At 35.5% G+C, this 16,429-nt stretch overlaps 1 protein-coding gene across 1 annotated transcript; it reads right to left on the bottom strand.

Moving 5' to 3' along the window:
• Positions 1–8,681: 8,681 nt before the first annotated feature.
• On the bottom strand, positions 8,682–15,113 carry LOC136210957 (transcription factor bHLH157-like). The gene is made up of 10 exons (XM_066002433.1): positions 14,753–15,113; positions 13,585–13,674; positions 13,280–13,379; positions 13,108–13,149; positions 12,786–12,845; positions 10,701–11,819; positions 10,360–10,461; positions 10,129–10,275; positions 9,914–10,039; positions 8,682–9,814 (listed from the first exon to the last, which is right to left on the bottom strand). The coding sequence occupies exons 1-10, from the start codon at positions 14,845–14,847 to the stop codon at positions 9,653–9,655; spliced, it is 2,043 nt and encodes a 680-aa protein (XP_065858505.1). The 5' UTR covers positions 14,848–15,113; the 3' UTR covers positions 8,682–9,652.
• Between the last annotated feature and the right edge of the window lie 1,316 nt (positions 15,114–16,429).

Genomic DNA, 16,429 nt, shown 5'->3' on the forward strand with positions numbered 1-16,429 from the left:
TTGTTTCTATTTGGATCGGATCAACCTTTAGTTTGGCGAATGCACCTTTGGTGATGACATTGCGAGAACTGCCCATGTCTTTACTCGTTTTATTTTATCTCCCATCCTTGAATCGCCATTGTTACTACCAATGCATCTGCATGTGGAGAGATTACTGGACCTATTTCTGCAAAAGGAGCAATGGAGGGATGTTTTATCCAGAGCGGATATTTTTGCTATTTCCACGGGTGGCTGATACACTGGTCCATCTGCTATGACATTAATGACACTTTTGAATTTATTTTTGGGATCTGTCTTCTGTTTGTCATCTTGTTATTTGTTATTCTGGACAAAGCTATCTAGTTTGCCAGCTCCCAGCAAGCTTCAGTGTGGTGGCCAACCTGTAGTACGCTTTGGCGTTTCTTCCAACGGTTACATGCTCCCCTCCTTTGGGTTCGGGATATGTAATGTCCCGCTTATATTGATTCTTTTCTTTTATATTGTGGCAAGTTGGAAGCTTTAAACATTCTGTCCGCTTCGTACCCCAGGATCCGTGCTGTGAATGGCGAATTCATGTTAACTTGATGGCGTACCTTTCTGCATTGTTCTCTTGTCTATATAGAGCGGCATGCACTCGCCTTTCAATCTCATCATTCGTGTGTTCAATGTTGAATCATGATGGTGAAGCCGGTTCTTGATCTTGATCTCGATCATGTTGAGGTTATGCTTGGAGATATGGTTTAACGCGGATGGATGTTGTCACAACCGTGGGAGCCATTTTATCTAACTTCTGATATCTTGTCTCCGCATCCTTCAACACTTTGCTAACATAATAGATGGAGAACTTGCTGACCTTCTTCTTCTTAAATAACCACGGTGCACATATCTTTATCCATGACAGATTGATACAAATGCAGGTCTCCCCTTCAGATTGGTCTGCTCATCAAGGGTGGTTCTGCTAGGAATTGTTTTATACCTTGATATGCTTGTTGACAATCTTTCTAGTATGATGATCCGCCCGTTCAACCTCTGGATCTTTCTCACCCATTGTGGGGTTTTCATTTAGGCGCTCTTTTCACCTTTTTCTTCGCATGGCTTTTATTTAGGCGCTCTTTTCACCTTTTTCCTCGCAAGGCTTTTATTTTATCTGGATTTGCTCTAACTCCTTTTTGGCCAATGACATAGTCAAGGAATTTTTCTGAAGTGACTCTGCATATACACTTCTTTGGATTGAGCTTTATTTTTCATATCAGTGTTTGCACTGGTTGTAGTATTAGCAACTCCCTTGTACCTGTGGGTTAGCACTGAAAGAACTCTAGAAGTGGGGCATACTCTGTCCATTATTAAAAGATTGTGGTAAGTTATAAAAGCTATATTCACTTACCTTGGGGATCAATGGCTTGATCCATGGAACATACTTCATAGCAAAAGAATGTTTGCATTTGCCTTGTTGGCAAATATCATGTATGATGCAATTCTCTTTATGGAATTTTTAATTCATCTTGGAATCAACTTAATAATTCCTTCGCGTTGGTCCCTGACTCTAGAATGAACTTAGTCAAAGGATAAAACCGAGTAAATATTATATGTCAAACAAATTCATAATAGAATTTTAATCGTGCTTGTTTTAATAATAATATCACGTATAACGGCCATAACCATAAAGATTGCTACTGCACATGAATATCATAATGAATTCTTAATAAATAACCATAATGAGAATGGTTTAAGAATAATGTCCTTTTGTATTTCAATGCGCATTAATATCCAAGATAGCATATTTATTTTAAACGTCATAAAAGTTATGACATTCTATATTGGGTAAGATATCTTACATAGTTGCTATTTACTTGCAATTAATATTGTGCATCCATACATTAATGGCATTCAGAGATCATTAAAGCCTCATTTGAATGAGGTGTAATTAAAGAAAGGTAAGTGATGATTTAATAATATAGTTATATATAAAATTACTCTTATATCATTTCATTTGTACGAATAAAATAAAAGAGAAAGGGTAATTTTGGAAGAAAAATACATGTACCATGATTCTCCTCCAATTTGGAGTGTAAGGAAAATTACTCAAAATTCACTCTCACATACCTTCACATACAATCCTCCAACCTTTAAGGAATTCTCATGTATATCCTAAGAATTTTGCATAAATTAATGTTCTGATCCGGAACCGACACTTGCACTATTTTGTAGTTAGCTCAGGACATGAAAGTTTTGTTTATCCCATTTGGTAATTCATCAGCCCATAATGGCCTTAATAGTTAGGGACAATTACATGATAATTATAAATAGACTCAATATTTTCAAGTATCTTGTGTTGGTAACAGAAATTCTAACAATGTTAAATAAACAGTTTTTATATTAATAGACACATTCTTGTAAAAAAGGGAATGAAATAACTGTTTGACAAAACAATATTCAAAAATATGAATTTCTGATATTAAAAGTACTATATAGGAGAAAAGCCATATATAGATGGTGAATTGTACAAGGAAAAACCAAATATGATTTTTTTGTAATTTCTTCTAATAGTTATATGCATGTTCATCCAAAAGACCGACCAGATCTAAATCATTTGTAATTACATGAGCCCTTTTATGATATTTTAATATCAAATGACAAAATCACATTGAATGGATGATTTTTTTTGTAAATCCCAAGATTACGGGTCTTATACATGCGTTTGTACTAATTCAATGATAATATCATATTACACTTATCATGCATAAAAATATGAGGGCATAGTAAGCATGCAAGATTTAATGAAAGATTTGTGTTTATGACTTCATCTTTCACAGTTTATTAGATTTATCATAATAACATGTAATGATATTCATAGCACTTTATAAAAGTGAAGGATCTCAATTTTCTTTAATTAAAAATGGAATAAGAAAGGGGAGGAAACTTATCTTTTTCATCATAAAATTCCAGATTTAATGTAGAAAACTCTTTCCCACCAATATATGGAGAACTGTATCTTTGGATAGATTTGTTGTACTGATTGAGCCAAAGTTTGAGATTGTGATTTCTATTCTGTTGACTCCATTGTTTTGTTCTTTGTGAAACTCTATACAATCAAGATTTTGTGATCTTCTGTTTGTTAGAGATCCACCTTCACCGCACCAATTGATAACTCGGGGAAAAATCCTTGATCGGAGCACTTCCCTGTGAGGCGCCGTTGGGATCGGCCGGGGACACTCCGATGCCAAAGTCAATAAGGAAGAACAAGAGAGCAAACTGAATTGACAAAGGGTAAGTAAAAGTGTACCTTGATAGCCTAGGGATGTAGGCTATATATATCTAAGAAGTCGTAACCTTCAGCAACTAGAAGGTCTCCATTAATGCTCCATTAATGGCGGTTACAGGTTATCTTTAACCTGGCGGTTAGCTAATTGATAGCTCATTAATGGTCTTTATGGCCGACTCGGCGGTTTGCCATTACTGTGATGAATCAGGTGAAAGAGGAGATTCGCCTCATAGGTTCGCCAGCGGATCTCACTGAGCTGAACCGTGGAGATCCGCCATCCGGTTCTTCTTGCGGCGTTCTCAAGGTGAATATCCTTTTTGGTCCTTGGGATAATATTCTGTCAGTAAGATGAATATCCCTTTTCGTATTCTTTGATCCGTCAAGGCGTATGTACGCTCTCCTTGAGAGCTATGGCGGGTCTCTACTACTCGCTCTCATCGGGCGTATCTCGTTATGGCGTATCTCGCCATGGTCCACGTGATGTGGCATAATGCTAGAAACTCCTTCCTTTTCTTCATTATTTATATATTCACCCCTGCATTAATCCTGCAATAATTGTCATTAATTCCACATTAATCATGCATAAATATCTCTTTTAGAAGGAATAATGGTTTGTCATTATTTATATTAATTTTCCCTTATTCCTTATTCAAGAATAATTTGGGTTGTTATCAGATAGAATGGGATATCTCCACTGTGAGCACAGACTTTTTTCGGCCCTAGTGATGAGTTTATGTTACACTCTAGCTAACAGTTTGTGTAGGTGGACTTCACACGACGCGTTGTGCAAGATACGAACTAAGACCTGGACTCCGTTTTCCGAGTTATTTAGCTTGTTTTACTTTGTTTTTATTAAAATTCTCTTAGATTTATAATTTCTGGGATTTTAAAATACTTGTTGCCACGTAGGTCTTTGATTGGCTACCCAGTCCCCGATCGGGAACAATGATCGTCGATCGGTGACCTTCGATAGTTTTTGGGCAGTTTTCAATCGGTTTTCTGGCAATTTTTGTCTGTGTCCCACTACTCAAAAGGAAGTAAACTGTTAGACAAAAAGGAGAACATTTTTGCTATCACAATTAGCATTTTTTAGAGAAAGAGAAAGAAACTTAGTGGAATTTGAGTGAAACTTAGTGAAATTGAATGAAAAAAGTGAGGCGTCTACACCAAATCTTACCAAACAAGCCATTAGTCGAGGAAACACGTTTACTACAACTTTTCCTCACTGATTATCAATTCTGAAGTCACTAAACTTCCAGAATTGATCTTTTGGGTCAAAATCTCTTTTAAACGGGTGAATTTCGGTTCAAGTTCGTGGGATACCACATTTTATCATTTCAAGACACTTGATGCACGGGTCCGAGTTGCTGCTCAAGTCACAATCACGTGTATGTCGGCCTACTTTGCACCAAAAACTGGAAAAGCGTTTCAAAGGTAACTTTTGAAGGGTTTTAAAAGCCCATCCCTACTGCCTACTACTTTTTTTCTTTTTTCTCCTTCTTTCCCCTGTTTACTGATTCTGACACATAAAATAGAGGGTCTGCCTAAAAGGCAATCACCGATCGAAGATGTAGTCTTCGATCGGGGACCCCTGTTACTGATCAAGGACCACCCCAGATCAGTAACAGGGAACAGTCGGGTAGACTCATATTTTTCTATCTAGGTAGTTTAGGTTTCATTTTCTGTAAATTTATTATTTCTGTCTTTTATAAAATGAGGATAAAAACGATCCTATATATTAAAATACCCTTATACACAGGATCGTTTTTATCCTCATTTACCGTTTTTACATATCATCGAGGGTTTAATGCACCAAACAATGAAAGGTCAGGGGTCTGAGGATGCTTTTTGCCTTAAAAGAATGCATGCATCGAAAGGGGCACGCTAAGCGTCGTCCTTGAAAACGGTAAGTGACGGTGATATGTAAAAACGGAACTCTATTTGCCAAAATCCTTCTTCGAGAGTAGGATAGTCGCGTTCCACAGCCGCTTATACCCGCTAAGAAAGGAAGAAGCTTATGGAAGCTCGGATCGAACATCTCTTGAAAGTATAAGAGGATCAGATATGGTCTAACACCGAAACTCTAAATATTCATATGTTATCAATAATTTTAAGAGCAATCAAAATTATATTTTTTATCATTGGAAAATAATTATTTATGTATTTGATATGATTATATAATAACTAAAGACATCATTCCAAATCCAAAAAATATAATTTCATAATCTCTTTTACTAAGCTTAATGTTTCTAGTAAAAAAAATTACTAATGGCTTAATGTGTGTACAATTATTATAATTGACTATGAACTTAATGTGTCAAATTGAACTATTAAAAGCTTATTATTCGTTTGGTTCTTCTTTTTGCAGTTCATTTTATTAGGATATTGTTATTTACCGCTCCCAAATTACTTATCACCACCCCTATTTTGACAATTTTGCTTTTTTCATAAATATTTTTAAAACTGAAATTTTTGATTTTTGAGAGACTTTTTTTTTTGCCTAGACGGATGCTCCACCCATCTAGCCATTGGCCAGGCGGGTGGAGCATCTGCCTGTCCATTGGCCAGGTGGGTGGAGCATCCACCTAGCCATTGAACAGGCGGGTGAAGCATCCACCTAGGGGAAAAAAATAAGCAAAAAAAAATTTTGTGACAAAAAATGTAAAATCGTTCAATTGTTATGCATTATTTTCATGATTTTTTTTTATAAAAACGTAAATTTTAATGTTTCCGACTCGTAATCATCCATTTTCGGGATTATCGGGTGGTTACGCATCAATTATTTTTATAATTTCAATTATTGTTGTTCGGGTTTGTGATTTTGGAGAGAGAATTTTCAGTTTTGGATCAAAACTATGAGAAGGGCAAAAAAGTCTAAATGGAGACGGTATTTAGCAATCCTCAAACAAAAGTGTTAGGTTAGTATTGACAATCATTGATAACTAGTTTGAAACAAAAATATGCTAAAATCTATCATCAACAACAAACAACTAACAAAAATAATAAACAATAAAGACAGAACCAAACTTACTTTTAGAACTTGTTTGGTTCACATGTTCATATCTACTATTTATTATCGTTAGTTGTTTACTATTTGTTATCACATGTAGCTGATAGAAGTTAGTTTATTTTCTGAAATAACTACTATATAAGCATCTATTTCCCAATCCTAACAAAAAAAAAAAAAAATTATCCCACTATTTAAAGTGAAAAGTTAAAAAATAATTACTAAAAAACAAAACCAAAAACACAATTAGTCAACAAAGTGAAAAAATAAAATCATTTTTCTTATTTTTTAACAATTACCAAAATTCACATTCCTTGTATGTAATTTCTTTCGGCCCGGTGTACTACGCATCCCCGCTAAGCGATGATTCGGGGAGGGGTCCCACAACAAGGGTGCAATGGGGCAAGTCTTCCCTACCAAATTTTTTAGCAAGAGGCCGCTCCTAAGATTCGAACCCATAACCTCTCGATCACACGACAACAACGTTTACCGTTACGTCAAGGCTCGCCCCCATTTCCTTTATATAATAAGAATAAAAATGTTTTTATACTTTTTACCTTATTAGGTCATGATTAAGACTCTTAATGTACTAAATCCTTATAAAATTGAACAACATGAAAGGTTAAATATTGACAAATGGCTACTTTGAAAGCTTACTACACTTGAATGGAGATACCACTTATCTCTCTTTAAGTGGACTTCTTGATTTGAAAGGCAGACTCAACTATCAAATGTTCTACTTTTCCAAGCTTTCTAATTTAATTTAAGTACCAATTAGTACTTGTTAATATTCTCTTAATTAAGTCTAAACCATGTATTAGGAACCATTAACTTTTGTCCTTTTTTTATCAAATTTTTTTAATTAGGAAGATTTTCCTCCACATGCTAGCTTATGCCATGTGATATTGACACATTTTAGGCCAAAAAGCATATCTTTATTAATTAATCTTCAAAATCTCTTAATCACCTTAGGAAAAGAAATACCACTTTACTTAGTTTGATAAGTACATAACAATTTTGTGAAGTTATTTTCAGGGTAGAGGTTTAGTTTCATTTTTAACGTTGTCGTAAATAGTATAATTGAGAGTCTAATGTTAATAAACTGGATCGACTTCTTTTAAAAAAAAATCGAAAATTGAAACCAAGAATTTTACGTTTTTTGCAATTTCAGAATTGATTTGGAGAAGCAGTGCCTTGAAGCTCGATAAAATATTTGGGTTTTTTTAATTTTCTTTTTGTCCAACGTGTACAAAACTCCATGATACAAATTCGGATAAAATGTGATCCACAAGGTGATATGTGCGTACACATGGAGTAAGGGATGTCATGACTTAGAAGATCATATATATATCATTAAATGATGTTTGAAATTGACTCAATTTATCAATATTCAGTCTGTTGTCCCATTTATAGCATTAGAATTAAAATTGTTGTTAGATAGCAACTGTATGAGTATTTTTGTGCCTCGTTTTTAATTTAAATTCCGCATCATTTGTTCTAAATTGTTACTTTGTTGTTCGGTATGGAGGATTTTCGTACAACTACATGTCAGCAACAAAAGTACTCCAGCAAGAGTAAGCAAACATGTCATGTCAGCTCCATTAATATCATGTCAACAATAAAAGTACTCCAACAACGGTATATAAATAACAACAATCAAAATTTAGAGTGTTTTTTTTAACGGTTGGGTTCCAAGAGGATGATACTAAGGTGGAAAACCTGAGTAACAAGCAGCTTTAAAGAATGACAATATGGATAAATATGAATTGAATCTCGTATCAGAAACGGAGAGGGGGAGCTTGAGCTATATTAGCAAGAGAAATTTCAAAACATGTAGCAAGCGCTAAGCTCAAAAAATGAAACTTGGGGCAAAGCAGATGATACCTACATGATATTTGGTCAAGTTACAATTGATATCAATGTCGATGCTTCACGTACAATGTGATTGTTTAAGGACGAACCAAACGGAAGCTAGTGGATCAGTAAATGAAGAGTTGGTGCTAGAATAGGCCAGATGTCAACGAAAGGAATCGCTACAGCCCGAATGCTTTCGCTCTCTCTATCATAGAATAGGCTTTGACGAAACCAATCACATATTAAGGGGAAGGGGACAAGTTTCTTGACTCCTTTGCTCCAAATCCCGGTTTTGTATTAAAGTAGCACGTTCTCGGATATTCTCATAGAAGGTGCCTAGCATTTAGGTCACGGTTGCAAGTGTTCAACTCGATCCTAAAGAGGTAGCACCACCATGGAATGTTTGAGTAAAGAATAGCAGTACGGACATGATGAACTGAATCTCATGTCAGAAATAGAGAAAGAGTGACAGACTATATTAACAAGATGAAGTTTTCAATATATATTGACTCGTTTTAACAGCATGAAACTCCAAGAACTTTGGTCAAAACGGAAAATATATATATCAATCTCTTGGTACAAAATTAGTCAAAAATTCATAATAATAACTATAGAAATTAAATTAACTATAGCAAAAGAAAGAAAATATGAATTAATTATTACACTAGTAAAACAACAAGATTGTGGTTAGCCTAACTACAAAACTACCTCAAAGACTATTATAAACAGGTTATGGCAAGAGATACCTACAAATAGGGTTGAGCATGGATCTCGGAGATTCTTGAACCGGATCGAATACCCGAAAAAAAAAGATCCGGAACCACAAAACAAATGTTTGAAATCAAAAACAAAAGTCTACACATAATTAACAAAATGCTCACTTGCCATTTCCTTTTAAACTATCATCTCACTATTTATCAACTCTATTCACATTAGTGGTTCCGGGTTCACGGTCCTCCAACTATCAGAAACGAACTAAAATGTCGTAAATTTTAAATACTTAACGAGAAAACCATCACCGTTTAACTTTGGTTTCACCTATAGTCTTTTTGTCTGAAAACTAGCAAACACATTCGCCGCACATGGATGACAGGTCATCCACACGTGGATAACTGGGTCATCCACGTGGCAGCTTCGACGAATGTGTTTACTGGTTTCCAAACAACAACACCATCGGTGAAATCAAAGTTAAACTGCGATAGTTTTCTCGTTAAGAATTTAAAATTTACAACATTTTTGTGCTATTTCTGATAGTTAGAGGACGACGGGCTTGACTAACCCGAAAGTCTCCTTACCGCACTTCTTTCTTGGCTGTTTAGACCAGCACACCAATCACAGCAATACCCCCAAAATGTGAATGAATGCTCAAGGTGTTCTTCTTTCAAGTAGTGTGACCGAGAGGTTACGCGTTCGAGTCTTAGGAGCGGCCTCTTGCCAAAATAAATTGGCAGGGGAAAGCTTGCCCTCAATACACCCTTGTGGTGGGACCCTTCTCCGGACCCTCGCTTAACAGGGACACATAGTTCACCGTGCCACTTTTTTTTTATCTGTTATTGAAGTGTCTCTGCAACATTTATTGGGCATGGTAACCGAGGAGGCTGCAAATTGTTTAAATGAGGCTGATTTGATGAGTCCATCCCGGTTGTCGATGTCAGCTGTAACAGCTGAACAAGGGACCAGAATATGTCTATCCTCGTTATGTTCGTTTTCGCCTGCAATAGATTCAAACATCAGAGAGCATTCTATGATGTAGTTTACGGGGAAAAAGCGCGGAACTTGGTCATGTAAGTATGACATTGTTGACATTATACCTCAACGATGAAGCGCGCCCATATTTTATCGTCTCGAGTTTCCATCGCTCCCTTTAATACATTCAACCCGAATCCCCTAACGACATCTGCTATTTCGAGAAAGAATCCCCGGTTATCGCAAAGCATCTGTAACAGAGAAAACAAACACAATGTAGTTAGTTTAAGATGGTTAAAACACAATGTGCACATTCTCTCGGTCTCTGCATTTTACGCACCTCGATAAGCATTAGGCCGGGTGGATTGAGATCTTCAACTATGATAGGACAAACCATTGATTCATCTCCAACTTCTATTGCCCATGTTGCGCCACCGCCACTCGTATTCTCTTTCAGGATCTTCTTTCTGTTCGCCTCTCCAATGAGCTACACAAGTTCAATTTCACTTAATTTCATTGAATTTCATCACCAAATATGAGTCTTGTCTACTTGTTTTTACCAATTCTTTACCTTTGGTTCATCCACATGTTTGATCTTGTCCGCATGTTTCGTCACACTTTGTAAGAAAAGCATGTACTTGATGGTCCGGTCCAACAAAGCATCGATACTACACTGCAACATTTAAGAGTAACCGTATGTCAAACTATATGATATAGAGGGAGTCACGGAGAGTCCGTTGACCCCCAATTTAGAGAGAAACAAAGAAAAATTATAATTACTGGCAGAAATTTCCGCCCCTAAATGTAAAATTTTCGTAAGTAGTTGGCGTCCATTCAGATTTTGTTACAGAATTTTGTCGATAAACGCGCTGATTCGGTCACTGATAACAATAACAGTAACAAAGAACATACCTTTCCACCATCAGGTATAATTTCTTTCAACTCTTTCATACGATCTTGGATTTGCTGACGGTCTTTTGGCCTCGGTCTACTACTTTCACCAGGTTTGGCTCGTTTTCGCGTGCCCTTTGTCGGTTCCTCGTGCTTCTTTGGTTTTGCAACAAAAGCAGGTCCATTATTGATGCTGTAGCTATCATCAATCCACAAGCCTACTTGTGATTTTCGGAAAACTTCGTCATTGTGATACGAAGGCTGCATAGTTGTGCTGCTGCTGCCACCAGAGCAGGAAATGCTTCCTACGTGTGCTTGATCGTCGACGACCACCGAGGAACTTTCTGACCTTCTTTTCTTGGCATTGGAAAATCTACCATCAATGCTAGGGTTTGCATTCAAATTAGTCCCACCATTCAATAGTTCTTCTAGCCCTAACTCTGAGAATAACCCTTTCTTGGTAGCCCCATTAACAGAACTCCCTGCTAGCTTCATATCCTCTTGGCATTCTCCGCCTTTTCCACGACGAAAATCGACCCCAAAACCCTTCAATGGATCATTTCCAGCATCTTTCATATGCATAGACTTCTTCTGTTTCCCACAAACATATGCATCTGTGATGGAACTCTGCACCGAATTCGCCTGTGAAACAATGCTAGATGACACTGAATTAGCTGAGACATACTCTGGTGTAGACTCGAACCACTCGAAAAGATTATCAGCGACGAAGCAATTAGTCTGTTGTGTATCAAAATCCAATCCAGAAGGCAATTGTGACTCCATTGAAGTCAAGATAGAAGAACCTTCATTACTCCAAGTACGAAAACAAGGGGTTTTGGGAGGTAAATTCTCAGATTGGGGAGAAAATTGGGGGAATTGAGAAATTGAAGTGAGATGAGTTGAATCCAAACATAAAGGGTCCAATTTTTCTTGTTGAAAATCTGAATTGAAAGCTATTTCCATGAGTTCATTGCAGGTACTACCTCCATACATGGGTGTGATATTGCCATTGCAGAAGGAAGCAAACCATTCATTAAGATCAGAGTTTTCATAGTTCAAGGATGAAGATGGGTTGTCACTCTGAGTAGTCTCATTGAACAATCTTTTTGTTTGATCTAAGAATTCTGATGTCTCCAAAATCTGCAATATTGAAAGGGATTAGATTCTGTAACTTGGTCTATAGATTTGCTCTATTTATAGAATTTTAGTTAAAGGGTCAATTTGTCCCTTCAACTTGCTAAAGGTCAAATTGAACTATGTGGGTAAATTAAATCCATGGTCACCGAAGTTTGGGGTCGGTTTTAGAAAAGTCACAGAACTTCATTTTGTTTCAATAAAGTTAATTGAACTTTCCTTTTTATTTCAATAAAGCCATTCCAACCAATTCATACATAAAAATTCATTGGCATAGCAACGTGACAACCAAGTGGAAAAGAACTTATTATAAATGGTAACCAAGTGTATGCCAGGTGACAGCTAAAAAAATTACATTTTTTGCCTTTCAAGCGACTTTTTTAAGTAAAAGTCAAGCGCACGCAAGAAGCTGTTGAAACTTGAATCTAGACAGTCATCTCAACTAGGTTGGACCCCCAAGAGATAACAACAAACAACTAGACGGTTGAAGTAGTTGAATTAAGTAAATAATTTTTTTTGCTGCCATGTCATACATGAAAGTCATTCATTTCCAACATGGTTGTCACGTCAATATTCCGGCAGTTCTTTCTATCTGAAATGGTTGGAATGACTTTATTGAAATAAAAGCGCAGGTGGGATAGAATAGATATGGACTCTACATATAAAACCATGCAATGTAGCCCTAATGTTTTGTAGATGAGCATTTTAAGACTCCGGTAAAGACAGATCTAACAATAGCCCATTTACCATTAATTTGGTTCCACATCTGCATCACCTAAGCTCCACTAGCATTCAAGTGAAACCAAACATAAGTGCTAACATTGCACAGTTTTATACGTGGAGTCTAGATATATTATCCCCTGATAATTATAGATAAATTTGTACCTTAAACGATGCAAACGTGAAACCAAAATAGATTATGACACGATAACCCGTTTTAAACAAATTAGGGTTTGTTCTCAGTGTACTAACCTTGTGGGTGGATCCAAATTGCATCACTCCTCTTGAATCAACAGGAATTACAGCAACTGTCTGAAAATAGAGGTTTGACAGTAAGTAAAAATGACATTATTTTCTTCAATCAAGTGCACCAGTCTATGTTGCACGGACACTTCTCTTTGGTACTGTTTTTGCAATTAGTGTCTGTATCCGTTTCCATTTCATCTCAGTTTCTGTTTAGAAGGCTATTTTACAAGAGAAATAACGTTTCCAGTGTCGGTATCCGTGCAACATAGGCAGCAGTAAAATGACTGCAATAAACAAGCTAGAACAAGGAAAAGTTCTAAATTTCCACCTTTAGTCCACAGGAAAATTGCCATTGAATCTCTGAGTCATTCTGCAAGGAAAGAAATCTTCAAATAAGTGAACCATAGCGCCACATGATTATATATGATATAAATGACACAAAAACGATAATCGTGTTAAATGGATTTGGCTATCCCTATAAAAAGTAGCAAAAGAAAGACCTGAGGCATATAATTATTTCCAGAAGAACTCCATCCTCCATTGTTAGCATCTGAGAAAATCCATTGGCTTTTTCCAGATAAAGCAGCTTCCCCAACCATTCTGAAGTTAAAAAGAACAAATCTAAATATATTTAACAAAGAATTAAGCTAAATTGCGTATCAAATCGAAGTTTAGGTATCAACTCAACCTTAGAGTTAGTAATATTCAAATTAGCCCATTTAATTGGGTAATTTGTCGAATATTACCGACTTAAAACCCGAGTTAATACCTAAATTTCGATTTACTAAATTGATTTGGGACTTACCCTTCACCCAGCATTTGAACCTGAAGAAGCATGTTCTCAACAATAGGTCCAATTTGTTCTTCAAAGTAAGAATCTTCCACAGTCAATAACCTGATAATATCCCAAAAAACAGATTTTTAAAGCAAGAAAAAACACCTTTATCATAAATTAGAAGATAAGTCTGAAAAACAATTTCATGTACTTTCAGAAATTTAGCCCAATTAACAGTAAAGGTAAAAGCTTTACTGCCCCCATTGAAAAAGCTGATCTTAAATAGAAACCAAAATGTAATGTCGGCACTATCCAGTCAGCTAAAACCAAAATTGAAGGGCTAAAATGCATTATCACTAAAGTTTAGGGACTGTTTCACAAAAATAACTAAACTTTAACTTTTTCAATAAAATCACTTAATTTAGCATTTTATTCCAATGAGGTCATCCCAGCCGAATAGTGTACAAAAACTCGACAAGATTTTTCTTTTAATTTGTCCGATTTCTCGGTTTGAGGATCGTTAGTCACCCTTTAAGGTGGATCGTGTTCCAATTAAAGTTTTTTGAGTACGTTAGGATTCGAAATCGAGATCTAGTTTAAACGACTTGAGGCTTTTAACCATGATAAACTAAACAAGATATTGATTTGTCACAAAATTCAACTCGAAAAATGTTGGTTTATGGACAGTCTCGTTCAACTGTTGTTGCTGATAAACACTAGATATTAGTTTTCTTCTAAAATTGAAATAAAAAAATGCAACTCCGAGAAATAAAACCAAACCCGCACTTAAACTTCTGAGAAAATAGCCACGCGGCAGATCTTAAGCCGCAATTTTTTTTATAAAATCACATTATTGTTCGCCAGGGCGATTAATTGCCGTATAGTCAACTGTCTTGTAAGACACATTTTATACACAAATTTTATGAAATGACTTCATTGAAACTAAAACTGAAGTTGAATAATTTTATCGAAACAAAATAAAGTTAAACGGAATTAGATCAAACAATGAAGAACCAGAATTAGTATAAAGATTTCAAATAAAGCAAGAAGAAAAACAAAAACCAGAAAAAATAAGAACAATAAAACAAAAAGATAAACAAACAGGAAAAGCCAAAAGCTTTAATACTTTGAAGAAGCAAACAAAAAAATAAAAAATAAAAACCCAATGAACTTTTTTTATAAAAATTAAAAAACTTACATGGAATTTCTCTGATCAAAGCTCCAAAAAACACCATAAGACCATCCATTACTGCAACAAAGTTTCTTAAGTGACTCTTTCAAAATCATACCCATTTTAGCTTCAATCACTTAAAATTAGCCCCCAAATTTCAGGATTCCAAACTCATAATCCAAAACCCATTTAAGGATTCAGTCTTATTTTTACAAGAACTGAAAAAAGAGCAAACTTTGGGGAGGTTTTGAAGTTAGGGGAGAGATTGGGGAAATGGGTTTTGTGAGAAAGGGGGAAAATAAATGGGGGAAAGATTGGGTTTTTAGCAATGTGTATATAAGGGGTGTGTGTGTTTTGGGGGTTTTATCTTCTTCCTTTCTTATGGGACAAAAATGGAGATCTATGAGCATTTATTATGCTTATATTTTGTCTTTATTTTTCCGGCGACCGGTCCCATCTGGATTTATGGCTTCCTGTTTTTCTTGTCGTTTTACCGGCTATAGCCGGTAATGGTAGTAGTTTATTTTCTCGTTTGGTTAGCTTACTAAAATATCGGTTATATCTCGTGTTTGTTCATCGACATGAAGTAAAAAGAAAAAAGTAAAGTTTAAATTTACCATGTTATTTGTTGGGAAGTATGAATTTATATTTAACTATGTAATTTTTTAGATTCTTAGAAAAAATAATTAACTAGGTTTGAAACAGTAATTTTCACCTAGAGGTGGCAAAATGACACACGACCCGATTACACGACACGGATTTTTAGTGTTAGTGTTGAGCTTAATAGGTAATGGGTCATTTTTGGGTTGACACGAAACTGACACGCTAATTTTTGGGTTGGGTTAGTGTTGATATGTGAACCCGAAAACGACACGAAATGACACGGATATTGAAAATTATTGTTATATTCTCTCGTGTTTTTTATGTCACTTTATTAATAAAGATAATAAAATTATAATTATTAATTGCAAATATTGATTTGAATTTCCTAAATTGTTATAAACACATTACATGACTCTCTAACATGATATTATCGAACTTTTTGATACTTATTGTTTACATACTAATCTAAAAATGATATAAAATGTTTAAAGACAGTACCATATCTTCTTATATTTTTAAGAGTTATTATTAATATATATGCATTACAAAATTACATGTAACCCGAAAACACGACACGAAATCGACACTAACCCGAACAGGTTAACACGATTTTGACACGAAAGTTTTTGGGTTGGGTTTGGGTTTACTCTTTTTGACACGAACCCGAAATGACACGACACGAACACGACTCGAACACGATAATTGCCAGGTCTATTTTCACCTGGTCAGTGATTGACCAAGTGAATTTGAATAGTCACCAATAGGTTTAGAAGGTGTAAATCTTAGTTTTACGATTATTTTAATTTCCACTATAAAATTTCAATAAGTCTAGATCTAATGGTGATTGACCAAATTCACTTGGTCAGTCAGTGACCATGTGAAAACCACTGGGGTTTGAAGATCTAACTCATTTCAAAAGGTATTTTGAATGTTAGGATTGTCTCATATATTTAAAGAAGCATATAGTTTTCCAATTAACCAATGTGAGATGTTTAACAAAGACCAATGATCTCGCTCTTATGTCTAAGTCGGCGATGGAAAGAATATTAAGCAATGTAAAGTTTAGGTGAGTAAAATGAATGAATTAAGTATCTTGTTATG

The sequence above is a fragment of the Euphorbia lathyris genome, chromosome 1 (genome assembly GCF_963576675.1).
Source record: "Euphorbia lathyris chromosome 1, ddEupLath1.1, whole genome shotgun sequence".
NCBI classification, from domain to species: Eukaryota; Viridiplantae; Streptophyta; class Magnoliopsida; order Malpighiales; family Euphorbiaceae; genus Euphorbia; species Euphorbia lathyris.

Coding starts and splice junctions, on each gene's coding strand:
- LOC136210957 (XM_066002433.1), bottom strand. CDS start 14,847: ATGGGTATGATTTTGAAAGAGTCACTTAAGAAACTTTGTTGCAGTAAT. Junction 11,820..12,785: donor AATTTGGATCCACCCACAAG/GTTAGTACACTG, acceptor TCAATATTGCAG/ATTTTGGAGACATCAGAATT. Junction 9,815..9,913: donor GGGCGCGCTTCATCGTTGAG/GTATAATGTCAA, acceptor AATCTATTGCAG/GCGAAAACGAACATAACGAG.